The sequence below is a fragment of the Pezoporus flaviventris genome, unplaced genomic scaffold (genome assembly GCF_033815535.1).
Source record: "Pezoporus flaviventris isolate CSIRO_AGI_PZ_B2104156 unplaced genomic scaffold, CSIRO_AGI_Pfla_v1 ptg000020l, whole genome shotgun sequence".
Classification (NCBI taxonomy): Eukaryota; Metazoa; Chordata; class Aves; order Psittaciformes; family Psittacidae; genus Pezoporus; species Pezoporus flaviventris.
The window spans coordinates 1637776-1664098 of NW_026892568.1; the positions used below are offsets into that span (position 1 = coordinate 1637776).

A 26323-nucleotide genomic window follows, 5' to 3' on the forward strand; every position below is an offset into this window, starting at 1 on the left:
TGCATGAACACGTGGCACTCTGTGCACCCCGGGGTGTGAGCACACACTGTGTGCTCCCTGTGCAGGGAGGTACACACACACCGTGGGTAGGTGCGTGGTGTGCAGAAGGCAGCGTGCCCACATGGCATTCCCAGGAATGCCCCCTACAAATCCTGGCACAGTTATGCTCTGTGAGTGAGGACCCAGCACTCTTCTTGCTGTGCTGTGCTGTGCTGGCAGGCTGAGCACTGTGCTGCAGAAGGAAATCCCACCATTTTCCGAAGAAACCAGGAAAAGGGAGCTTTTGGTTCCCAGTGCTGCTATGGAGGTGAGACAGCCCCGTTGTGGGGAAGCACTCTAGTCCCGTGCTCTGCCTCTGGTCACTGTGAGTCACAACTTCCCACTGTGGGATGTCACAACTTCTCACATGGCTCTGCCATGGTACCAGCTCCCCAGAGCCACCTGTCTGGCTCCTGCGCCCACTGCCGCCCCAAGCAGCATGCACGGAGTAGATGTTGCAGCACTGCTGAGTCCCAGCCACCGGGACTTGGGCACCGTGGGCCTTGAGGGCCCCAGCTCCGACCAGGAGCGCTTTAGGGAGGATTCTCCCCTCTCCAGGGGAACGAGTGCCTGCTCCTGCCTACCACCACCTTTTGTAAGGGCCGTATCCAGTGTCACTAGTAAGGCTGGCTCACCCGCGTAGCTGCAGGCTCCCAGCACCTTCCAGAGCGACTTTACAGCTCCATCAGCCCCGTCACCGGCTCCTCACCTCGGTTCCCATTCCAATTCCCAGTCCCCTCCTGCCCCGCCTGCCCTGGCCCCGCCCCAGGCCCCGCCCCTGGCCCCGCCCCAGGCCCCGCCCCAGGCCCCGCCCCTCCGAGCGGGCTCCCCCTAGCGCCCAGATCGCCTCCCGCTCCGCCCTACGCCTTCATGCAAATGAGCGTGTGGCGGCGGGTGCTGATTGGCTGCAGCGCGCAGCGTTGGCACCGCCCCTGACCGGGGGAGCCGACGGTGGCGGGTGGCGGGTGTCCGCAGGCAGGTGAACCTGACCGGGGCCGCCGTTGCCCGGGCCCGCTCCGGCGCCATGACCGTCACCCGGCTGGACCAGGGGCAGCGCCACCGGCCGAGGATGGCCTTCCTGAAAAAGGTGAGGGCTGGGCAGCACCTCGGGGGCTGCATCCGGGCGGGGCCATGCGGTGCCCGCTGCTCCGGGCCGCGGAGACCCGGTGTTCACAGCGCCCCGCCTGGGCACGGCTCCCCGCGGCCCCGGTGGATGTGCGAGGGGACAGCACCGGCCCCGGGGCTCTGAGGACACGACCTGTTGCAGAGCCCTGTGGCTCCGGGGTTCAGGCCGGGGTCTGGGGGGCAAGGTGTGAACTGGAGGAAATAAACCCGTAATTTTTGTGGCTTAGCCTCGGCTGAGTTATTCTCCTGATACATTTCCTCCTTCTCCCATCCTTTTCCCCCTCTCCCAAAGACCCTCAAAACTGCATTATTTCCCAGGGGAAACCCCATCATCTGCAACGCAGGGCCCCTCGGCTTGGTCCAGCATTCCCGAGGCTTGCAGCTGATGTGCATCCGCTTTTTGGGCTGTATCATGGCCAAATCATTTCCCACTTTTTCAGAAGCACTGGAAGGAGTGGGCTGGTGTTTGCCCACGCTCTGGGCTCGGGTGTGTAATTTGTAAAGCAGTTGGTGTTTTTCCATAGGGTTCATTCAAAAGCGAAGCCAGTTTTAGTACAACCGGTATCAGCAGTGCTGAGCTTCCCTTCCACCCACCTCCTGCCTGTGGCTTATCCTGCTCAGTGGAATTAACTGAATTTCCAGTGACAAGGACAGCCAGTTGCTGTTGGAGTTGTAGCTGCCTCTTCTGCAGCGCCCATGAGCCAATGGGGAAGGTTCAGGCTCTTCGGTGCTAAGGCATGATCCTAGCGATACAAGCAGGGTACTCTTCATGGGAGGGGAGGTAAAGGAGGTGTTTTCTTCGGTGCTGTGTCTTTGAAGGTGCTGTATGCTTTGGGAAACAACCCCAGCAGCAGTTGTTGCAGTCTTTGCAATGCGCTCCTGAGTTCCTCAGGTGGGAAGAGCTGTTAAGACACGGGGAATTCCTCCTAGGGAGCATGCACCGCTCACAGTGTGAGCAGCGAGAGGCTTGGGTCGTCCTGGTCCTCAGACTGTTGTTAGCGCTGGGAAGGGAAGCTCTGGGCTGGCCGCAGGAAGGTTTTAGCTCTCATCTCTGCTTTCATTCCTCCTCTGGTTTTCCAGACCTTAGGGAAGCTGCGTATGGATCTCCTGTTCCGTGGCAGCATGGACAACCACATCCTAAAATACAGAGCATCTTTGCTGGTTGCCTATGGAGGGAGCTGAGGATGCTCAGCATGCATCCAGTGAGCACCTTAGATCCACGAGGAGCTAATATCCTAGAGAGAAGCTTTCTTAGCTGCTGAAGGCTGTGCTCCAGCTTTGCCAGCAGCTGGCCCGTCGCCGTAGCCATGGGTTGGCTCCAGTACACAGAGGGATTCCTGCTGTGCTGTCTCCTTGTGCTGCCTCTCCAGATGTGGGGACAGGAAAGGGGTTTGCTTTAGGAATGATGAGCAGTGCTGGGTATGTGCTGTGAGGCCGCTCTGCATGGCATGGGCTGGATGCAGAGCTTCATGGCTGACCCATGAGGGGATCAGAGAACCCCCTCTAAGGCCCAGCAATGCCTTCTAGTCCATGATATACTCATAACTAACACTTAGGTTGGTTTACTCTGTTTTTCTCCTCTCCTAAACTGTCTTGGTAGGAAGAACATTGGCACAGAAGCCTGTTGAAGCAGGGAGGAAGCCTCTGAAATCCATTTGGGTTGTATGCACGTGGCCAGGTGCTGGCAGAGCTCAAATCAGCCCAACCTCTTGGTGCTGGTGTCTGCCTCAGCAGCCAGGATCCGGCCTGTTGGGCATCAGCTGGTGGAGCAGGGCTGTGCTCCCCAGTGGCTCTGTTTCAGTACAATCTGTGTGCTTTTCCTCACTGTGCTCCAAGGGCTGCACATGACTCATAGCTCGTGAGTAGGGCTGATGGATGCCACTTGCCTTTTTCCTCTGCATCCTCCTTACACTGGTCACTGATGGCAGCACCGCAACTGGGCAGGGACCAGTGGGGTCTGCAGCGTGGCTGGGGGCTTCTCCAGCCTGGCTTCAGTCTCACCAGGCTTCTCTGTTTCAGCATTAGTGTGACACAGACTTTAAAACCAGCTGAAAATCAATCTTTACTGTCAAGCCCAGAGCGCATCCTGTCACTACAGGCTTAAATCCTCACTGAGCTTGGCAAGACTTGGGCTCGAAGTCACTGTGGTGCCTGTGAAGACAATACCCTCCATTATGTGTGAGTGTCAGCAAGTCGCCCTCGTTAAATCCTCTAATCCTTGTTAAAATCTACAGCCTGGCCCCAAATGAATGTGCAGAGAAACAGAATTGGTCCTGTTGAACTGGCTTTGATTTAGTATCAAATAATAGCAGAAGACAAAAAGAGCATCATCCACAAAGCCAGGTCATCTAAAATGAGGAGCTGAGGAGCATATTCCAACTCCAGCTGTCATAGTGGAGCATCCCAAGTGCAAGCAGGAGGCTGCTGTGCCTTTGGGATGCTGCCAGTATGAAGTCAAATGTAAGAGGAGGAAAATACCTTTGAAAACCTTCATATTTAGAAATAAAAGGTAATTTGGAACCAGAAATAGAAGAATTCTCACCCTGAGGGTGGGACTCATCCTTCATAACATGATCTGTTAAAAACAAGTCATCAGCATCCCTCAGGGCTTCCTGATGGGATGGAGGATGCTGCCAGACAGGGGGAGGAGTTGCTCCAAATAGTGTTTCTCTGCCCTGTCCCAGAGGGGCTGAGCTTTGCTGCCCACAGTCAGGGCTGAGGCGTACTGCGTGTGTTCTTGGTGCATGGTGCAGTGTCTACAAGTGCACAGGTGGGGTATTTGTGCAATAGAAGCACAGCTTGATTTCTTCTTCCTTAGTGCCCCAGCAAACAGCCCTCTGCACCAGAGAAGAACGTTTATGGGTAGCAGAGGTTCCTTTCTCATAGCTCAGCTCTCATGGAGTGGTTATATCCTGTCCCTCATCTGCTAAACCTGTGCTTGTGTCCCCTGTAGGAGGGGGAAATGGCACTGTGAGTCAGCGTGAGAGCTGGCAGGGTTTGGAGGTGGCACCTCTAATGGCAAGAGGAGGTTCGGAGAACACTGTGGCCCTTGCATCTGTTTCTGTATAACACCACTGCACATTACTCTGGGGTGCTGCCCAGAGCTGGGGTGGTCCTGGGCCTTCTGTAATACATCCCATCTGCTTCCTGCTTTGCAGATTGAAGCTCTTATGATGGAGATGCAGAATCCAGGCACAGGCATCAAGACGCAGATGCAGAAGGTGATGGTCATCGACATCCCACATGCTGTGGCAGGTAAGAGCTGCACCAGGGGAAAGGACCAGGAAGTCCATCAAAGAAAGGCTGTGTGAGGACCCTGTGACCACTCCAGGGTTACCACTGCCTGGATGCATACTGGTTATAGCCCAGTAAATACTTGCTGTACATCCTTTGAGCCATGCCTGCTCCCTTTATCTCATTCTCACTCCTGTCTCATCTCACTCCTAGCTCTTTGAATCAGAGACACACAAAGAGTGATAATGTACCCTCTTAGCTGTCTCATGTGAGTTTAACTCAAGTGACCTTGCTTTTGTTTAGTACAGAGGTGAGTAGGTGCTTCAGCCTCCAGACCTGTCATATTCCCAGTGAGGCTGAATCACAAATCAGGATAAATATGAAGATCTAACTAAAACAGGCGGCCTGGAGTCAGGCTGAAAGAGGGTGCTTCAGGAAGGAGCAATAAACAATTAGTCTCCCCTGTAAAGTTTTCTGCTAATAATAGTTCTCCTTCAGTACACAGGCAAAGAACAAAATACTCAGCCCACTTTTCTGCCTGTAAATGACAGCTCTTCCTCCTTCAGGCAGGCAGGGAGCTGTGCTGCGTCACGTATGGCATTACAACAGCTCTTAGCACAGCCTCCTTTCACAGGGCATTATCGCTGCCTCTGCTTCCCTGTTCTCCAGCCCTTGTGAGGGATCCTTCACTGTAGATACTCAGAGATGCTGTAGCAAAGTTCCTTCCTTTTACTCTGGTCTTTCTGCAGCCCTTTAGAACACAAAGGACAAAATCTCTCCCTGAAAGCAGTGATTTTGGTCCAGGTGACTCCGGATACAACTTGGCCAAATAGATTCTATTATCCCTGGCTGTCAGTGAATAGTTAAGGCAGCACTGCAGAGAAGCTTCTTCTGCACTGAAGATGATGTGCCACCTCGAATAAGAGCAGGGAACAAGCAGTTCTCCTGATGTCTGACCAGTGTAAAACACCACTTCCCGAAAGTCCATGGCTGGATGATGTAGAGGGAGGGTGCCTGTTGATGCTCATCCTCTTTGTGTGCTGTCCGCTCAACCAGAATTGCTGCAAGTTCCTTCTTGCATAACTCCTGAATTGCAGTCAACTTCTCATAGACAAGGGAGTTCCAGTCTCTTGGCATGGTGCTTATCACTCTAAATGATGATATTTTTAGTGCTGTTCAAGCTGTGTGTATATATATATATATCTATAACATATATATATATATGTATATATTGGCCTCTGGGTGTTGCAAAACAGTGACTCATGTTTAGTGAGGGGGTGGTGAAGACATCAGAGCAGTGGACACAGACCCACTGAAGAGAGTTTGTCTCTTCCTGCCAAGTGGTTAAATTCAGGGCAGGGAAATGGCTCACAACAGAAAAGACCGAGTTAAATGTGCGCCTTTAGGGGAAAGTGCTTGCAGAGAGCACTGTCTAGAAATGAGGGATGAGATAATCCTTTAATTTCATCTATTTCAGGAAGCAGGCGGCAGGATAAGAGCCCTGAGCCCCTATTAGAAAGTTAAGTCAATGTCAAGAAAGGCCAGCACCTCGGTCTGCAATCCTGGAGGATGTTTGGAGGAAAAGGCCAATAACTGATCAGGGAATAGTGCACTTCTGCGCTGTTTAAATGGAAGGAGGGTGCTGGAGGCTTGGGTCTGACTGGTCACACTGCAGCAAAAGAACTGGGAAAGTGTGAATGGAGAAATCTTTGCTATGTCCTTTTACCACTGCAACTTGGATCTGAGACTTGGACATCCCTTCTGCTCTGAAAGTCATGTCCCTTAAAGGATTCCCCAGGACCTGTCACTGTTCTCTTATTCAGAGTAAGACAGGACCATGCTCTGTGAATCTGGAGACACTGCAGTGAATCTTTCAAACAAGGGGCATTTCACCTTCCTTGGGTGCAGAAGCTGTTGCTTTCTAAGCCAGTGCTGAAGGGTTAAGTGTTGGTGCTCAGGCCACAATGTGCTTCTGCACACTCATCCTCAGCTCACTGCCTGCCTCAGGCTTCTTCTCCCAGGGACTGATGCCTTGGTCAGGAGAAAGCCTGGGTGGCAGCAGGGCCAGGGAGAGCAGCGCGTTTTATCTCTGCTCTTTATCTGCTCTTTATCACTTCTCTTCCATGGTGCATTTGAAAGCGTGTCTGCAAGAAGGGGTCAGTGGGACCCAGAGCACAGGGAGAGGTGAGGACTGGAGAGGGCTCGTTTCACTCATGATTTCAAGGAGCTGACATGTTCTTTGCTTTGCAGGTAATGACATATTGCAGTGGATTCTGCAGCGCCTGCAGGTCACTCAGGAAGGTGGGTAGAAATGTAAAACTTGAGGCTTGGAGCTCTAAAACTTGAAGGTCTCCATAGACAAAACCTCTCAATGAATTCCCCCCTCCCCAGTAGCAGCTCACTTTTAGGTTCCGGTGCAGTGTCCCTGTGCAGTCCAAACATCTGCCTTCTCCCTTTGCAGAGGCGCTCCACCTGGGGGACCTGTTTGTCAAATATGGATACATCTACCCTCTTCAGGAGCCAAAGAACCTCACTCTTAAGACAGATGGAAGCCTCTACAGGTTTCAAGTGAGTTGCATCTTCTGTAAAGTCTTAGTCCTGGGGCCATGCTGTGTAGCCATGCTCGTCCGGTGTGCAGGAGGAAGGGATCCACAGAGCAGCCTCAGGCCAGTTCCATATGTCAGATTATGGTTATAGGGAAACTCTCGATAGTTCCTTTAACTAAATCGGTGTATTTGTTCTACTTCAGAATATCTCTGCTTTCTTCCAAGTGTGTGTTCCCTTCCAGGTCTTAAAGTAGCAAATGGATTTCCTGGTTGAAAACAGAATGATCTGGGGAGACTGAATGATGAATAGACAGAAAGCACAGTAACAACAGGATGTTATCAGTGTTCATGGTTGGACTGTTCCCACTATGATGGGAAATTAGGGTACCCTTGGTGCTTTGAATGAGGAGTCTGGTTCCCACATGGTGCCAAATCAGGCTCCAGCATCTCAGTGCTCAGGCAGCAGCAGGAGCTTGGCCACGTGAACCTGTTGCAGAAGAGGAATGGGTTGACATTGGCAGTCTGCTGGGCTCAGTTCTGCTGTGTCTGGTACCACTGTGAGCTGACACGCAGCGGTGGAGCTGAAGCTCTGAGTGCAGCAGAGGAGAGCTGTCCTCTCCCTCGGTGTTGTGTGAGTTCCAGGCTGCTAATGAAAGCCTTGTTTTCCTGCAGACCCCTTATTTCTGGCCTGCACAGAAGTGGCCTGCAGATGACACAGACTATGGTAAGTGACAGCACTGCGTGGTTAGGAGGTGTAGTGCAAGCACACAGCCCTCCACTGTGTTTGCTGTTCACCTTTGTGCTGTATGTCTATGTGCTATGCCCTTCCCTTGTATTTTCTTTCGTACTCTTTCATGAGTGATTCCCAGTACTTTGAATTGAGGGAACACTCTGGATGTGACCACCTTGGGTGGCCTTGATGAGAGAAAATGCTTAAGCTTCTCTTACGTTCCACTGAGCTCCATCAGACTGGAACCCGTCTGAAATACTCTGCTGGGCAGAGGAGACTTTAAACACAAGGTTAGATTTCCTGAGTAGTTAAGTGTATTCCTGGATCTGAGCCCAAGACTTCCTGTCGATTTGGATCAAGTCCTGCCTTCAGAGATGGTTCTTTCTTTATATAGTGCTCAGTGGCTTCCAGTATCTCCTGATGGCATTTTCCATATCAGTTGCTTGTTGCCTTTATAATGCTTTTTATTAGAGGTCTGGTCATGAAACTTGGTTTGCTCGTGCGGGCTGTGCAGCTCACAGACTGATTCACTTGTACCAGGGCTGTCCTCTGTTGCTTTTATCTACATATGCTGTAGATCTTCTAGGGAAATAGAAAAGCCTGGTTTAATTTGGGATGCTTTTAATAGAACTTGGAGCAAAACACTGGCTGGTATTGGGAGAACTTGGATGCCAAACTGTGAAGAACGTCAGCATTTAAACATTTGGTCCAGTATCTTTTGACCTGTGAGACCTGAGTTCCTAAAGGAGGCGTGATGCTGGCAGAGGCACACACAGCCCATTCTGTGTCACTGCCTCCTGAAGCAGCAGTGACAAAGTGATGCCCCATCCCTGGCAGTGTTCAAGGCCAGGTTGGATGGGGCTTGGAGCAAGCTGCTCTAGTGAAAGGTGTCCCTGTCTGTGGCAGGAGGTTGGAACTGGATGAGCTTTAAGGTCCCTTCCAACCCAAACCATTCCATGATTCTATGAAAGCAAGTTAATTTTTCTTCAGGGAGCTTTTGTGAGCTCGGAGCTCCTGCCTGGGAAGGTTCTGTAACAGACAAAGATTCCTGTGTTTGTCATGGGGGTAAATTCCTTATTCTTGGACTTGATGCTCTAACTGACTGCTTATTGCTTCTCCCTCCACAGCAATTTACCTGGCAAAGAAGAACATTAAGAGGAAAGGTGTTCTAGAAGAATATGAAAAGGTGAGGACAAGTTGCACTTGTTCCATTGCAAGCCCCTCCGTTGCAACGAACGGAGCACAGCAAAAAATCACCTCCTCAGTCGCACGAGGGGTTTCTCCAGCAGTGCCAAAAGCCAAAATCTTGGAAGGGAAAATGTAACCGGCACAGGAAAACATTCTGAATCGATAGTGATTGCATCAGGGTAATGGCTCTTTGCAGTGGTATTCCTGAACTGTTGCAACTCATGTAATTCCATGCAGAACAATCCGGATTTCTTGGCTCAGCCGCCAGCCTGGCCTAGCTGAGCGATGGAGTCAAGAAAATCCCTCCATGGAGCTCCTGGTGCACAATTATCACACTCACTGCTGCTTTGTTTTTATTCCAGGAACATTACAACATGCTCAACCAGAAAATAAACTACAAGTGGGATTTTGTCATCATGCAGGCCAAGGAGCAGTATAAGTGAGTTGACTTGGGTTCCCTTGTTTGCATCACTGGGGAGGGTGTGAGGCAGCAGAGCTTCCCTGTCTCAGTACACAGATAAATTGCAGTCTGAAAGCATCAACTGCAGCTTTAAAACAACCTGCAAGTGCCCCTCAGGACTGTAAAATAAACCTGCCTTTATGTCAGCCTGGGGTTCCTTGTGTAACATAGAAGCTTTATTCACCTCACACTCTGTGAGTGAAGAACTGGGTGCCCACTTGCAAAGCTTCATTCTCTGCACCCCTGTTTCTCTCCCTGCCCACCAAAGCCATGGAATCAATGTGGTTGTGAGAGCATGGGCAGAGGTGGGTCCTTCCCTGTGACACATGCTTGTGCCTCTTTGCAAATGGCTTTTGCAAGTGTGCAAGGGGAGTTTTAGACTTTGCATCTAATGTGAAGAAGCCAGGGTCTGATGCTGCAGCGTTTGAGCCCTTGCTAGAGACGGCTTCTTTTAGCTTGCGGCTGTCCCTGAGCGTGTGTGAATCAGGCCACTGGGCTCAGGAGCTGTTCCTGGTTCAGTCATTGCTTGCATGTCACAGCTGAAGTGAATGGCCTGAACCAAGAAGCAGTGAACGTTCCCAGCAGGGATTTATGGAGAAGACTCTGATGCAGGCTTGGGTACCAGCCAAAATGACTTGATTTTAGAAGCTGAATCCTTCGCATTCCCGGCAGAGTCAGTGAACATGAGATGGGGATTACTCCTTTGGAGACAGCACCTTTCCTACTGCTGTAGGCTCCTTTCACCTTGTTTTACCTCCCTGCATGGCAGCGCTGCCTCTGCTGCTCGGCACTGTTTCTGCTGGGATGGGAGCCAAGTCCTCCGAATACAGCTCATCAGATAGCTGTCTCATTAGACACCAAACTGTTGTCCTTGTAAACTGAGGTCAGGCTCGGGCTAAGAGATGCCAAATGCACTTTTAAAGTTAGATACTGACACTGAACAGGCAGAGGAAACATGTCTGAGGCTGTTGGATGGTGATGCTGGGGCAGACTGATGCAGAGCAGCCTGAATCCACCCTGCTAACCACAGCGGGCTTGCCACATGCAAACAGCCTTTTGGGAATCCTCCTTTGCCCATGTGAAATCCCAAATCGTGCCCAGGACTTTTCTGGGAAAGAATTAGTTGGTGCAAACCCAAACCATGCTTAGTGCCTCTTGTGTTTAATAGAGGAGGTGATTTGGGTTTTAGTGCCTGGGAACACTGCTTGGTACCATTTCCAAATAATTCCTGTGAGAAATGGCCCCCTTTACAGGGATGAGACATGTCTGGGATGCATCCCTGCATGGCAGCCATCAGATACTGCCCAGGGACATCGGGCATGGATAAACATGAGGCAGCAAGGCTGACCGCAAGTAGCGGGTTGTTAGCATAAGGCTACCCAAGGGCGGTCTGTTTAATCCAAAGAGGATGTGTGGGCTCCCAGCTGAGCTCAGCAAGATGATGGCTTCCCAAAAGCTGTAGTCATGTGTGGCCATGTGAGCAGCATGATCTGCACTCCAGAATGAGCTGGGGTAGGAGGTGCTCAGGAGGCTGCATTGTAGCATTGCGTAGTCAGGGGAGGGTAGGGGACAGTGGAGGTTTTGCTCCTTTCTCATCCCACTCATTTTAAGAGAGCAAAATCAATGCATTCCTATAGAGTAAATCCTGTTCTTGGCTTTGCAGGGCAGGGAAGGAGCGGAAGAAGGTGGACAGATACGCCCTGGACTGCCAGGAGAGAGCCTACTGGCTTGTGAACCGAACTCCTGTAAGTAGAGCGTGATGGTGCTTTGGTGCCTTGCTGATTCCCTCCTGCAGCCACTGGGGACAAGCTAAGGGTATGGCCATGGGTTCAGCCCAGGCCTGCCCGAGTCCACGCCACCTTCCTCCTTGCTTGCTCTCTAAGGTGCAGCTCCAGGAGGGGAGCATTCCCAGATTCAGGGTGCAGAGCCCCTCCATGGACACTGCTAGTGGCCAGGAGCTGCTGTCAGCAGAGCCCTTTGGGGCTCAGGGGTCTCCTCATGCATTTGTGTCAACCACAGACCTCAACACAAATGACTTACAAAGCCATTGGTGTTCTCATCCACAACAGCCCGGCATGCTGGATGTCCTGGAGTATGGATTAGACCGTGTGACAGATCCCAATGAAAACAAGGTAAACCAGGTGAGGCAAGACTTTGGTTTTCACACCTATGGACTTGGCAGGACCCAGACAGCATCCCTGTGATTGTGTTTTTGGGCCCTGCAGGCTGGGTGAGTCAGCTCTGCTGTGACAGCCCAACAGGCCAGAGGTTGGAGCCGTCTCATTGTCCAGGGTGTGGGGCCCTCAAAATAGGCTTTGGCAGCTCCCTTAGGCTTGAAAATACTTTGTCAGCTCTCTTGCCACACCACTTGGTGTGAGAGCTTAGCTATGGGATGTGTTTTCTGTGCTGCTGAAACTGAATTCAGGAACCCTCTGTCTCCAGATGCTCGTGGCTGCCTCTTTATTAGTGCTGGATGAGCTGTGTGGGGTGTAAAGGATCAGTGAGAAGATCAGGTTTAAATAAAGGGACAGAATACCTCCAGAAAGGGTGATGAGTGGAAGAAAGACGGAGAAGTTGGGGTGGCGGGTAGGAGACACAGACACTGCCTAAAAATGCATATTGTTTAGTGAGAGCACAAACAGGATTGATGAACTGGCGTTGTAACTGGTTCAGAGTCCCCAACAAGACAAATGCAGGTGGTGGATGAGGAGCTTGAGCTGCTCTTCTCTTTCTCCATCAGTCCTCTTAAGTGATCCCGTATTTGTGCCCTTAATGGTGTTCATTTGGCAGCGCAGTCAAAGCCTCTCTCAGCAATGAAATGCAAATGTGGCTCTGATCACACTCACTGGATTCCCACAACTCATTTTCCTAACAGCCTTTAAACATCCCAGCAGCCAGAGGCAGGGTAATTGCTTTGGCCAAGTGTGTCCTGTTGCTATAGAGACTGGAAATGAGCAAAGTGTAGGCTTGGGGTGGATTTTGTTTTTCCTCGCTATAAGTAGCGGCTGCTGAAAGCCCTTTATTTGTCAGAGGAAAGGAGTGGTGGGAAGGGAGAGGGATGCAGCAGGAGCAGCCAGCGTCTCGCCCACAGTTCTGCAGCTCACACGGAAGGAGGGTTTAGGTTTGCAAATGGTCTGAGAGCTCCAAGCCAGCTGCTTGGTGGCACAGGGGAAGTGAGCTGAGGGATGTCTGTGCTGTTCCCACCCTGCACGTGAATCAGTTCCTTCTGTCAATAGAGACTCCGAGAAGAGCATGAGCCAAGCAACAAGTGACAGGACAAGAGGAAACGGCCTCAAGCTGCACCAGGGCAGGTTTAGATGGAGCTGAGGAACAATTCCTTCCCCAAAGGGTGCTCAGGCATTGGAACAGGCTGCCCAGGGCAGGGCTGCAGTCACCGTCCCTGCAAGTGTTCACACACAGTGGAGACGAGGCCTCAGTGCCATTTGGTAGTGGTGGCCTTGGCAGTGGTGGGGAACAGTTGGACTGGATGAGCTTAAAGGGCTTTTCCGACCTGGTTGATTCCATAATTCAAAGGACACAGGCTCAGGAAGACTTCACTGCCTTTCAGCTGGTCTCTGAGCAGAACGGGGAAGTTTCTAGTTTCTTCTTGCTCATCTTTCTGCTTTTGAAAGAGCAACTGCCATACACAAGGCAGCCAGAAGCTCACATAGAGACAGCTTTGGACCAGCTGCTCTCACAAACCCCTGTGGCTCAACAGCCTTTGGGGAGCAGAGGGGACAGCCCAAGCTCCTCGGGTAGATGCTGAGCTGCACTGTGCCATGCTGGCCATATTTTACCCCTGCTGAAGGCAGTGCAGAGTTTATTGATGTTTCCTGTGGACCCTGTCGCTGGCTCTGACATAGGTGAAAAGATGAGAGCATAAAGTGCATGAATCCATTTGATTTGAGTCTCTGTTCCTGCTCAATCCAGCTTCATTTTGTTGGCCAATTAATTGTGTTCTATCTTGGCAGCTGAGAAAGAAAGAATTCCTGGTGATAATGAATTCCTGACATCAGAATGACTTCTGTGAAGCTGCTATTGGCATGAGCATCTCCTTCACTTGCCTCAGACCCTTTGGTGGGCTGCTCCCTCCCTAATTGATAGAATCCTCTGGGGATAAACAGGCACTCACACTCTTTTGAAGGGGCTCTTTTCACTGACCCATGGGCATCCCTCGTGGTTATAATGAGTTAGGAGCTGTAGTTGGGCAGGAGGAGTAAGGCAGAAGTAGCCGGCCATGGAACAGGTAATTAAGGGATGCTTTAGCCTTTCGTTACCCAGGTCTCAGGCTCATGATCGAGCCTCACTGCTTAGAGAGTTACCAGGCAACTGCCAGAGCCCACTGACTCGCCTGCAGGTACACACTCAGCTTGTGCTGCCTTCTGAGTCTGTGTGGAAGGTGCTTTGGCTTAGCCAAAAATCACTGCGCTGGATTCAGGGATGGCTGAATGAAATTGGCTTACTGTAATGCACTAAATGAGGCACAGAGCATCATAGTCATTGCTGGCCTTTCATTTCATTAGTTCCTGTCCATTTGGCTGCCTGGTAAATGCGTCACTTCGGCTGCATGTATTGCATCTTTTCAGATGGCAGGGTCAGAAGCACAGAAACAGGACAGGGGAAACCCAGGAATTTGGATGAACCTGGGCGCATGGACTGTCACAGGTTTAGTTCCAGCTGTTGGGCTGGAAGCACCAGCACAGTGGAGATGCATCTTGAGATGATCTTATGCTAGACTTGGAATTTACCTCTGGCCTGCTGGGCTCTCAGCTGACTGCATGTAGGGAAAGGTCCATGTCTGTGTGTGCAGGATCAGAGCTGTGTGCATGGAGTGCAGGTGTGATTTGCAGTGCCCTGGTCCAAAACAAGCTCTGGAGAACATTGACCTGTGCTTGCTCTTCACTCCATCTGGGCACACACACAGAAGCTGTTCAGCTGCTCATGGCCTCTGTAAGCACTGAACTGGCCAGACAATGCCAAACCAGATGACCATTGTCTCCACAATGTGTTCAGGAGGACCCACACTGAGAGCAGAGGACTGAATGGTTAGCTGGAAATCAGCAGATATCCCAGCTCTCATGGCTTCATCCATGTGGATCAGCTCCAGACAATGGAGTTCTGGTGCAGGTCCTGGCTGGCTCCCAGCTGAACTCTGCAGCCCTGTGTGCATGGGGAATACTCAGCTGATGGCAGTGGGGTGCGATGGGGCTGTGCAGGGTGTCCCAGTGCTGCTGTGTGTTCAGGAGGAGGGTGTTTAACAGCACCCAGCGCTCACCCCACACAGACCGAGGCCTTTCACTAATTGCCATTTGATTTGCAGCCTGCAGGGCTGGGAGCTCATCCGTGGTAATTGCAACAAGTCACTTGCTCAGGGCATTGCAACATTCATCTCATCATAAGGAATTGCTCCTTTGTTCCTAATGTGATTTCTGTCCAAATGAAGGAGGGTGGCACAGGGCTCTTGGGCATTGCTGCTGTCAGTGGCATGGAGGAGGATGGTGATGATGGGGACACCTGGCAGTGTTCAACAGGACACGGGGAGGCTTCAGGGACCTTTGTACCAGCAACAAAGCTGGAAACTGGTCATGGGTATGCTGCGGGATAAAGGGAAATGAACTGTGTGCAGCTCCAGGGTGAAATTGCTGAGATGCTTCCCAGTTACTGTGGATTTGGGAGCTGGAAAGGGCTGAGCAGCCAGTACCTGCAGCCTCTAATCCCCTTCCACCCTGGAGCCCAAAGCCCCCTGGTTTCCCAGGACCAGCTATCCGGAGGGCTGACCTTATACTGAGGCTGTGGCAGGAGGGGATCCTTGGTGTAGGATGTGCTTAAAATAAGTAATCTCTCCTTGTTTGCAGACATGGCATTAGCTTTGATTTTAAGTTACCCACATATAATTTCCATGTTGTGATGGCATTTTAATTCATGCCTTTCTTGCTCTATGTAACATTTAACTTCCTGTGTTCTCTTTCTCTTTCCCACCAGCTGTTTGTCTCGTGTGTGTGGTGTGCTGCCTGGCTCTGAGGCCCCTGTAGAAGATAACACAACTTTACTACCATGAGAGCTGCCTTCAAGCCACTATTCCAGCATCCACCTTTCCTCACCCCTCTGCACCAGGCCTGTCCCAGGCTCCACTTCAAAATACAGAGGAGGAAATGAGGGGCCTTTTAAAACCATCTGATGATGTTAATGTGTTGATTTTCCTAAAGTACATGCCCTATTGACACTGAAGTTCCATCAAATGGGACAGTTCAGCTGTAAATCTGATAGGGCCTGGTTCATCTCTTGGGTTCCCCAAGGAGACAGTGAGCTCCTATTGTGCAGGAAATAGCTGGCCTGAAACAGAAACTTAAGTTCTCTAAAGAGGACACTTGTAGGGCAGTAAATGCAGTGAATTTCTCTGCACAGGCAGGTGTTTTTTGGTCTGTTTTGTTTTTTTTCCTTCCATTTCTACATCCATCTGAAACAATGCTGATGCTTTTGAAATGGGGGGAAGAAATAGTGTCTGTGTGTAAGCTGGCCTTAGCAGGGGTGCAGCTAAGAGCAGAGAAGGGTGAAAAGCTGTTCCTTGGTCCATGTGTCTTCCCAGGACCCTCTGAACCAGCAAGGAAGGCTGTTCAGCCTTGTGTCCAGAGATCATGTGGGCCTTTTATCCCCCTTGATGTGTCAGCCCTTACCTTCTCACACAGTTCTTGTGTGTGGCTAGCAGAGCATCACTGCTGCTGCAGGTACTGTTTGTCCCTGCTGGGGCTGTGTGCACTGCAGTCATTCAGAGCTGGTCATGCTATTCCCAGCAGAAGAAGCTTCCTGTCCTTGCAATGCCACAGTGAGGATTTCTGTCAGCGCTACAGTGGCCAGGCTGGGTTTGTGTTGGGATGGGATGTGCTGGCTTCATGGTAGTGCTGTACAGATTTGATCTGCTGCATATCTGCCTCCTGCTGCTGCAATGGTGAGTGTGCCCTCCCAAACCAGCTGGGCTTCAGCAAAACGTGCAGGTTGTTCTTCCACAGAAGGGTTTCTCCCTCCTGAGCAGGACTGGTGACAATGGTTAAATACAGAAGCAGTGTCCCCATGAAGGGTCCCCTCAGAGCAGCCCTGGGAGAGTCTTACCTTTCCCAAAGTAGGGGCAGCTCAGGGTGCAGGTTCTCTGGTGTGGAGAAGGGAGAAGCAGGCAGCCTGTGGCATTCAATACCTGATGCTTCATCCCTCATCACTCACAAACTGCCCCTCACCAGGGCTCTCTGTAGATGCATGTCTGCCGCAGGAATAGCTTGATAGAATAATGCTGGGATGCAGCTCTTGCTGGCTAGAACAGGAGATGAAGAACTGAAACACTGTAAGCCTTTAAAGGCTTGCTGGGAGCATCCCTGGCTTCGCCTGTCTTTCCTCCTGCCTCCCACAAAGTAACAGTGCTTCAAAGGCAGCTGTGTGCATAAACACCGTGCAGTTAATTTCTTGCCTTCAATTGCTTGCTCATTTGCGGATGACATGTAACACAGTCTGAGTTATTCACATCACAACGTAAACACCCTCTGCACAGCACACAGTGCTTCTGAGGCTTTTAATTGTGCTGTTTATATTTTGCAATGTGTTGGTTCCTGTCTCCTTTAGCTAATATTGAATGATCTAATCTGTGTCTCATAAATGCATCTCTTTTAGCTCCATTAGAATAACCCCATAATTGAAGGCATGCAGGCAGCAATGGAAGCAGCAATGCTGAACAGTAAATACAGCTGATGGAGTGATTTACGGTGTGTGGATGCTCTTAGCTTTGATGAGACCCTGATTAGCTGAGCTGCTGCCTTTGAGTTTAATTGTAATGAGAATTAATTGGAGAGCGCGGCGCAATGCAACAGTGGCTTCGTGTCTGAAAACAGGGAGGTGGAGGCACCCATCCCAACTGAATGGTTTTTGTTTCTTTTGCAGAAAAAAAACCTGGCTGTCTATAGGAGAGAGGTGAGTTTTCCTCCTTTCACTTCTCGGTGCTCATCTCACATCAGTGGTGCAAGAGGGTCCCTATCAGGATGTTTCCTGCCTCTGCACCTCCCACTGCAGGCAGTGATGGGAAGGCTCAGCCAAGGACAGACACCAGGGCTCAAACCCAATCGATCACAGTTAGTGGTGGGGAAGTCTTAGGAGATGTATCCAGTGGCGCCAGCACAGAGACAGCCAAGGATCAATGGTAATTACATGCTAAATCATCCAGAGCCATTGTAGGTGCCTGGAATAGTAGCTATTATCCAATTTTCATATAGCATGGGGAGTGCTTTTTAATTACTTGCACATTGCAAAATGCTTTTCTGACATTTGCGATGAGCTCAATGAAAACAGCCATTTTACTGAGATAGTTTAGGGATTCCCTGATTCCTTGGTTGTCCAGTAATTAGGGAAGGAGCAGTTCCCGTTGTAGTTAGCCTCACTACATGGGAGAGGGCATGGTTGAGGTTCAGATAGAGACAGCCTTGTCTTCACATCTCCATGCTCCTAACCATGGATGCGTCTGATCTCTCTCAGATCATGTACTATCAGCAGGCCATCATGAAGACCAGAGTGAAATCTTCCGTCTCTCTTGGAGGGTAAGTCCTGATTTCCCTCTGTCCACACATTAATTAGTCTGCAGCACTTATCTCCTAATGAGAAGATGAAGCTGTCTGGTGACTCAGGCAGGGGAGTCCATGTGGTGGCCTCACACAGTGTTGTTTGTGCTGTCTGGGCTGTGTTGCCTGCGCCAGGAGGCACAAGGAGAGGAGGGACCAGTCCCAGACAGGATGAAGAGGCTCCCTTGGAGCTAAGGAGAGCTTTGCTGGGAGTGTCTGCAGAGCAGCAGCAGCCTCTCAGTTGAGATTCTCTCTGAATCAAGAGAGGTTCACACTGGTTGGGGCTGGGTCATGCTTGGGACCTCTGCAGTGTGGAAAGGCAGCTGTGTGGAGGCTGCCCTGGGAGGATGCAGGGTGAGTAACCAGCAGGGACACACTGACCCTCCTGTCCCTGGTCCCCAGCCCTCTGGATTCAGTCCCAGTGAGTGTTATGGCTCACATGGTGATGCTCACCAGAAGACAACAAAGCTGGGGATGGTTATTCTGTATTATGAAGGAACCTATGCTTCTGCATGAACATCCAAGCAATGAACTGGCAGTCCCTGTTCTCAGTGTCTCCAGTCTTTCCTGATCAGGCTCTTGATGAAGCCAATGAAGTGCAAAGTGCCATTTGCCACAGGGTGTTTGCTACAGGCATTTCTTATCTGCAGGCCTTACATGCTGGCCAGTTGCCCAGAGGTACAATCTGTGCACCAGTCTGGTTTACACTGTCATTGCCACCCACAGGCTCATATAGAATCTAAGATAAACGGGGAGCTCAGGCCTGTTCCCTGGGAGCAGATAGTCATGGATGGATGAAATGGGAGGAAGTCTGGGAAGCAGCGCTGCCTTCTGAGAAGCACGACTTGTCAGGCACCAGCATTTTGTCTGTCACTGCCTCCCAGCTCACTTCAAACTCTCCTGCCTCAATTTTCCAAGCTGTGAGCTGGAGCAGGGAATGCCTGGCTGCCTTCCAGGAAGTTTATGATCCTTGACTGTTTGGCAATGGAGCTTTTCACTTATTAGCTCTAGTCCTCTGATGGGATAACGCCTATCACCTACATCAAACAATCCTCAGGAAATCTGGGTCTCCAGCTCAGCTGCAGGATTGGGTCCAAATCAAATTGTTATTGATGAGAATAGGAGCATCAGTGTGCACGCATCAGGGCACTGCATTGACTGAGGAGGAGCTGCAAAGCACTCATCATTAGAAGGACAGGGCAATGTTACCTGTGTTGACAGGTTTAGATTTATAGCCTGATTAGCATGTATGGATTAGAGGGAATTATGCAGGTGCTGAATGCCTTGGCATTTCCAGTGAGAAGATAGGATCGAGCAGGTCTGCGCCAAACCTGTGGTGTGCTTTGTGCAGCAGCACTGTATAATGCAGGATGGATGCCAAGGTGCCTGTTAGCAGCGGGCCCTTGGACAGTGCACTCCAGCTTTGAGCACATGAAAGCAGTTTGGCCTGGAAGGAATTTTAAATGCAGAAACCAGATGAGTTTTTCAAGAGTGAAGAAAGGAGAAAGCTGAAATCCCAGCACATCAGGGAAATGGGCTGTAATTACAAGTCTGGCCAACTTCGAAGGTAGGAGAAGTGTTTGTCTGCATCCTGCTGGGACAGAGACATTTCTGCTTTGTGCCAAGCCCTCAGAGTCGTTTTGCAGCGAATGAGCTGTGCTGTAGGTGAGCAGAAGAAAGAGAAGCTGGGATTTGCCCTCAGCATTCACTCATCAATCCTGGAGCTCCCATGGCTGCAGAGAACCCACCTGAGCAAATCCAGTGCTTGCTCTCCTCTTGCGTGGCACTTCCATCTCTGTGATGTGTGGCACAGGATCTTCAGATACCTCTGAAGGTATCTATTCATTTGGTTGTGATGGGGCTGGCTGCACTTCTGCCTGCAAATGAACACTTGTTTTGTTGGGTTTACTTGCAGGCTTGTGAAGTACTCGGAGCAGTTCCTCTCCAATGATCCCATCCTGTCTGGGTGTCTCCCCAGCAACCCCTGGATAACAGATGACCCTGAGTTCTGGGACCTCAATGCAAAGCTGTAAGTATTGGTATTCTTTTGCCAGGTTTACATGGACCACTGTGCTGAGGGGAACCACTGATTGCATCATGATACCTGGTCTCTGATCATGAGCAGGGGAGCATTCCTTTTCTGACCTTTTGGCAATGATAAAGCCAGCTCTTGGGAATACTCGATGCTGAACTTTGAGCATTACCTTCTTCAAGTGGAGTCTTCCTTAACATTACAGATGGAAGTATGCACTCAGCCCCTGCTGAGGGTCTGATCCTCCTTTTGGATGAGCACAGTCCACTTTTACCAGCACAGGAATGGAATAAGACCAGTCACACACAAGGTGTAGCACTTGGCTTAGTATTAAGTGCTAAATGAGGTGCTGCCAATGGTGCAGCAATTCAGGGCTCAACTGCTGGGCCTTGGTCTTTGCACACACCTCAGGCTGCTTCTTAGGAGAGAGTTGGAGGCACATCCTGGCAGTCCATCCCCTCTCTGAGGTCTCCCTTGGTTTTCTCTTCAGATAATATTTGCTAATGAGAGATTGGCATCTCTGGGCTGGAAGCATAGAACATGTTATGGTTCTCATTTGAGCCCAGCAATCCTGTTAGAGTGATAATATCCCATTAGACAGCCCCAAAGGGTAGCTTCACAGAATGCCTTTGTGAGAAGCAAAGCTTTGGGCAACAACCAGTGCCTCTTCCAGAATGGGGCTGAATCAGACCTCCGGCAAAGCTGGGATGTCACTGGAAGAGCAGCATAAGCCCAAATTAAATCCTCATCCCACTGTGTACCAAGTTATTTAATTACAGCTTACTTAGTGGCCTGACTTCGGGAGCTCATTACAGCATTCAGAGAGTGCTGCGAAGTCCCTTGGCAAGCCAGCAAAGGGCACTTTGGTTTTAATTAATCTGCCAGTTAGCTGGGATGCATGAACCTGGCAGTGCTCTTTGTTTGCAGGGTGGAAATCCCCACCAGGATGCGTGTGGAGCGATGGGCCTTCAATTTCAGTGAGCTGATACGGGACCCCAAAGGTCGGCAGAACTTCCAGCTGTTCCTGAAGAAGGAATTCAGCGGTGGGTCTGCACGTCCCCACGCAGCTGAGGCAGAGCAGTGCAGTGGGTGCTGTGAGTGGAGACAAGTGCTGTGAGTGGAGACAAGTGCTGTGAGTGGAGACAAGCGCAAAGTCACAAGTAAAAGCAGTCAAGTGCCTTCGGGGGCGCTGGTTGTGCAGCCAGTGCGTGCAATACCATCTAGTGGCACAGGACACAAAGTACAGCCCTATGCAGGGGGCTGCTCCCAGGCTGGAACTGGCTGAATTCACAAGCACTGGAGCAGGGGAAAAGAGGTTTTCCCCCTTCAGTCCCAAGGGGGTTTTCAAGGTGGCTGTGAGAATTGGAGGGACTGAACTGAGGCCAACACATATTGAGTCAAGCGTTCAGTTTAGGAGTTGATAAATGGGATTGATTGTGTTCGCCTCAGTCTCGCTCTCTGCTGAATGCGTCCTTGTCACGCAGGAGAGAATCTGGGTTTCTGGGAAGCCTGTGAGGATCTCAAGTACGGAGACCAATCCAAGGTCAAAGAGAAAGCAGAAGAGATTTACAAGTGAGTGTGATAATTTTGCATTCTTAAACTCCTTGTAGCTGAGCCCCATCCCCTTCTTCCACACCCTGTCATCCTCCAAATGGCTTATTCCTGGGACTTTTCTTTGTAAGCTGTCATCAGATGTGGCTGTCCTATGTCCCCACGGCGGAAAGGAGCTGATGAAGATGAAAGCATAAGTGTTGTGTTGTTCCATAGTTACTTTTCCTCTGTTCTCCACTATTGCATTTAAGTCTTAGCATGTAATTTGAACAGAGGTGTGGAACAGTAAAGATCTCAGCATGTAATTTGAACAGAGGTGTGGAACAGTAAAGATCTCAGGGCTTCCAGACCCTTTTTGCTTCTAGTGAACTGAAAGTTGGTTCATGTTGCGTTAACAGTGCAAGAGGAAGTGACTCCTCAATCAGGAGATTGACTGTCCAAGATCAGGACAGCAAACTGCAGTGGGCAGCTGAAGGGACTTCTCCTTTCCTGCATAGACAGAGCAATCTCCAGGCATTCTCCAGCTGTTAATGGCACTGCTGATTCTCCTCCTTGCAGGCTCTTCCTGGCTCCAGGAGCAAGGCGCTGGATTAACATTGATGGCACAACAATGGGCATCACTGTCAAAGGCCTCAAGCACCCTCATCGTTATGTTTTAGATGCTGCTCAGACCCACATTTACATGCTGATGAAAAAGGTTTGTTACTTGTTTTCAAAGCCTTGGGGGGATTCCAGTATCCTGGGCCTTTCCATGCCTTTGTGTGCTATAAATTGTCACTTTCAAGTGGCCTTTGTTGGAAAATCCCTTAAATTTGCTGACTGAAGGAAGCACTGGTTCAGGCCTTTGTATTTAGCTGCTGCTGCTTCCCTCTAAGGCAGTGCGTCCCCAGGGTGGTGGACATCAGTTGTCTGCTGAAGTCCAGCTTTCTAATACCAGCTTGGTACCAGCTCATTCAAAGCCTGAACAAATCTTTCAGCTTCACTCAGTTAGTACACTTTGTGTACCTCTGTACACAGCAGGTATCCCTATGGTGGATGCTTGTGTCCAACTGGATTTCAGCAGTGGATGGGAAAAGTAGTAGCAATTGTGATATAAGTGCATGAGTTTTGTACCAAGAGCATAACCAGACACCACTGGCCTGGGCTAAGCTCAGTTCAGACCTTTTGGTCTGGCTCTTACCTGGGAAGCTGTACTGTGAGATGGAAAATCCTGGGAATTTTATACCCAGATGAAAGGGTATTGGTTTAAACAGCTACATTTGCCTGCAAGATGCAAAGTCCCTTTGGCTGCTGGGGGGGATGATCCAGTTCCCAGCCTTCCTGGCTCCTGAGCAGCTGTATTTGGTGGTGATTTTAATAAGGGTGTTTGCAGCCCATAACTACCACTTTGTCTCTTTTTCTCCTAGTAGGACTCCTATGGCCGCTATTTAAAGTCTCCAATATACAAGGAAATGCTGGCCAAGGCTCTTGTGCCACAACAGACTGTCAAAAAAAGGCAAGTGAAACGGGATGTAATTGTGGGGTTTTGATTTTCTTGTTGTAGCAAGGGTAGAAAAAAGCCTGAGTTGCAGCAAAATTACTGTGATTTAGATGTTTGCTTAATTAAATAAGATTTTTCACTAAGAAGATGCCTTGCTTTGAGAGGGATGATGCTGTTTGTGAGCCCTTTGGAAGTGGCTTGTGTGCAGCCAGAAATGACATGGTGGTTGCTTGGCTGCTTTGTGTGTTGGGTCTGTTTGGAAAGGTTGCAATGGTTGAATTGATCATGGCTCATTTCCTGGATGGAAGGAGAGAGCACTGTGTGCTGGGCGTGGGAAAATTCCCACCCATGAGGCATTGACTACCTCAGGAGACACGGGTCCAGTGCAGGGTCCTCCATGGGATCTGCTCAGCTCTGTCTGGACAAATCCCTTGTGAAGCAGAGGTGACAGGCAGCCACAAAGGGACAGACAGCATCTTACTTGTGAGTTACTATTGGCATGAGGTAGGTGGCCATAAAAGAGGCTTGAAATGGCTTTTTCCCCAATTAAAATGAAGGTCATGTAGCAAATTTAGGCCATTTGAATTCCAGTTAATTCTTTAAGCTGAGCATGCGATGTCGGAGCCAGACTGGGCACTGTGCTGCTTTCTCTGTTCCTCTTCCACTCATCAACCTAACAAGTGCGAAAGAGGAATCATGGACTTCACACTATTGTTTCATCTAAAGCCCATTTTCAAGGCAGTGGAAGAACCCTTCCTGCTGACTTGCCTCGGGTTGGTTAGCTTTAACCTGAGCCACACATTACACCGTCACTGGTTGATCCTGGTGACTACGTTGGTATTGGTCAGTGCTTGCTCTGGACACTCAATACTCGGGATCCTGGCTCAGCTAAAGGTTATTAACAGGTTTCCACTGCTTCTGGTAATGGCTTTGTTGAAGCAGTAGTGGGTGGGTTTTGGTGTATCACAGACACCAGCAACACCCAGACTGGTCCCTGTCTTGATCTTGAGGGCGCTGGTTAAATTCCACTGATGGCAGTTGTTTGGCTTCCCACTGAGTGTTAGTTATGTGCAAACACAGTGAAAGGAGTAATGTACCAGCCACCTCCTGGCCCTCAGGTCACTGGGGAGGACCAGGACCAGGGCTTTTGTGCTTTAGCAGTTCTGTGGCTGATGAGTCCTTTAAACCACCTCACCCACATTCGCAGCTCTTTGTGGTTGTGTGGCTGACAGTGGCACATCCCTCTCTGGCTCTGAGCTCACCCTCCTGGTAAATTTGCTTACCGGGGGGAAGGTTTTGATGCCCTTCTTTTCAGTAACCTCCTGCTGCTTCTTCTCTGCCCAGCTCCCCTTTCCTGTTCGGGCGCCGCACCCTCCCCTCCAGCCCCAGCCCCATCATCCTGAGGCAGCGGGAGGAAGAGGCCAAAGCCAGAGAAGCCGCCACGACCGTGGACATCACGCAGGTCATGAGCAAGCTGGATCGCAGGAGCCAGCTCAAGGCAGATCCTCCCAAGTAGGCTCTGGGCAGGGCAGAGCGCAGGGAAAAGACGAGCCGAGGCTGGCGCTGAGCTTCGTCTCATCTTCCTGAAGGTGTCAGTGCTGCTTTAGGTTTCCCAGCCCGGCTCTGCCAGCAGCCTGCTTCCTGCATGTTGCCATGGCTTCTGGAGCATCAGATGTCATTTCCCAGGCATGGCGGAGCCAGGCTGATGGCTGGGCTGGACTCGGGATGCAGGCACATCCCCGCACACCTCGAGGGGGAGATGCCTCTTGGCTGCCCTGAGACCCCTCCCAGGTTGGGCAGCCCAGCTGCCTCTCCCTGTCTCCTGCTCCTGCAGGAGGTGGGATGGCACAAGGCAGGGTAAAGCTCTGCCATCCTAATCCTTTGGGTTCAGACCAGCCTTCCTGGGAGCAGAGGTGGATGAAGCCACACGGAGCAGGGTGAGGCAGCCCATGTCGGAGCTCATCTGTGCTGGTATCCATCCTCCCAGGGGTGCATCCTGGCACCCCCTGAGGAGAGTGCATCCCTTGCTTCCAGTATCCCACACCTTGTAGCCAGTGTAGTGGAGCCACAGGCAGAGGAGTGGGATAAACTTGTGAGAAGGGAGGGTGACTGTTTCTGAGGGTTTAGTTGAGTTTCAGTGGCACTCCCAGGTCCCCCCTGGCATGTTGGAAGTGATCACAGAAAGCTCAGCTCTCCCTGTGGCTCCCCACAGGATGAGCTCAGTGTGCAGGTACAGAGAGCCTGGGTCTGGCAAAAGGGCTCTCCACACCTCTGGAGGAGGGCTTGAGAGATACAGCATTGGCTTTGTGTTTCTGTTATCACATCCTTCTACTTCTCGTCTTGTCTTTTCCCTGCTCTTCTATTTTCCACTGTTAAGAAACCCTAACAGGAGGTAGTTCCAGTTGAACCAGGGTCGAGGTGTTAAGAGCTGATTTCAACTTTAAGTAGGGTATTTTTTTTGCTCTGCCTCTTTTCCTCTTTAGAATGAGGCAACCTAAAATGCTACCTTAGTGCTAAAGAGCTTAGGGAGATTCCAGGCTTTACTGGGAAATCCCAGCCTGTCTGGACCAGGCCTGAATTACCAGAAATGGGGAAGCTTCCTGCAAAGCTCAGTAAAGGGAATTGGGGCCATTAGAAAAGCTTCTTGGTTTGTTAGAATTTAAGGGAAGTAGAGGGACTGGGTTGGAAGCCCTGAGGCCTGAGGAGCTCCTTTACTCCAGTTCCTATTATTCATCTGTTTTTTACTACTGGTATGATTTTATAGGAAATGGGAGGTGGGGAAAGCTGGATGTGAGTGGGAGCCTTCAGGCACTGGGTGGTGCAGCCCAGCCCCTTGTGAACAGGGCTGCAGTGAGGTGACAGCTCAGCTTTGAACAGCCATTCCTCCCCTCCCCTATGCGTAATCAGAGGCAGAATCAGGGCTCCCTGCTCTGCTCTGGTGTCACTGCAGCACTGGTCTCCTCTCTGCAGCTGAGCTGGGGAGATTCTCATGACCTCCCTTAGCCTCACAGTGGTAAACCTTCTTAGAGGAATTGAAACCAAGTTGCATGAGTCTCTTTGCTCTGATGTCAAAGTCTGCTTGCTAAGTCTGCTCTTATTCCCACTGGAAGCACGGGCAAATTGTGCAATGCTGGGAGGGTGAGCAGCTCAGGCAGGAATTCATGTTAAATTCTGCTTAAAGGCTGTTTACATCAGGTACTAAGCACCATCAACCTACCTTGACATAAGAGCACTGAAAGACACTCAAGGACTTGGTCCAAAGCTACTTGGATGTGATGATCTCTACACTCTTCAGTTTGTGTAACAGAGCACTGAGCACGTTGGGATTGCCAGTGTGTAGGAAC

General features: G+C 50.5%; 1 protein-coding gene across 5 annotated transcripts in view; it reads left to right on the forward strand.

The window, feature by feature from the left end:
- Positions 1-957: 957 nt before the first annotated feature.
- RGS9 (regulator of G protein signaling 9) overlaps positions 958-26323 on the forward strand; it is a 129972-nt gene continuing 104606 nt past the window's right edge. For 2 of the 5 annotated variants that reach the window (XM_061455260.1, XM_061455261.1), the window contains exons 1-17: positions 958-1126; positions 4323-4419; positions 6649-6699; positions 6860-6966; positions 7617-7668; positions 8802-8860; positions 9225-9301; positions 10986-11067; positions 11392-11454; positions 17246-17275; positions 17834-17895; positions 19832-19945; positions 20876-20991; positions 21433-21520; positions 22058-22196; positions 22909-22994; positions 24324-24441. In XM_061455260.1, the coding sequence (XP_061311244.1) occupies positions 1064-1126; positions 4323-4419; positions 6649-6699; positions 6860-6966; positions 7617-7668; positions 8802-8860; positions 9225-9301; positions 10986-11067; positions 11392-11454; positions 17246-17275; positions 17834-17895; positions 19832-19945; positions 20876-20991; positions 21433-21520; positions 22058-22196; positions 22909-22994; positions 24324-24441 (1404 nt within the window). In that variant the 5' untranslated portion in view covers positions 958-1063. Of the gene's footprint in view, positions 1127-4322; positions 4420-6648; positions 6700-6859; positions 6967-7616; positions 7669-8801; positions 8861-9224; positions 9302-10985; positions 11068-11391; positions 11455-17245; positions 17276-17833; positions 17896-19831; positions 19946-20875; positions 20992-21432; positions 21521-22057; positions 22197-22905; positions 22995-24323; positions 24964-26323 lie in introns of those variants that run through there. The other 3 variants (XM_061455259.1, XM_061455263.1, XM_061455262.1) reach the window with 3 other exon arrangements.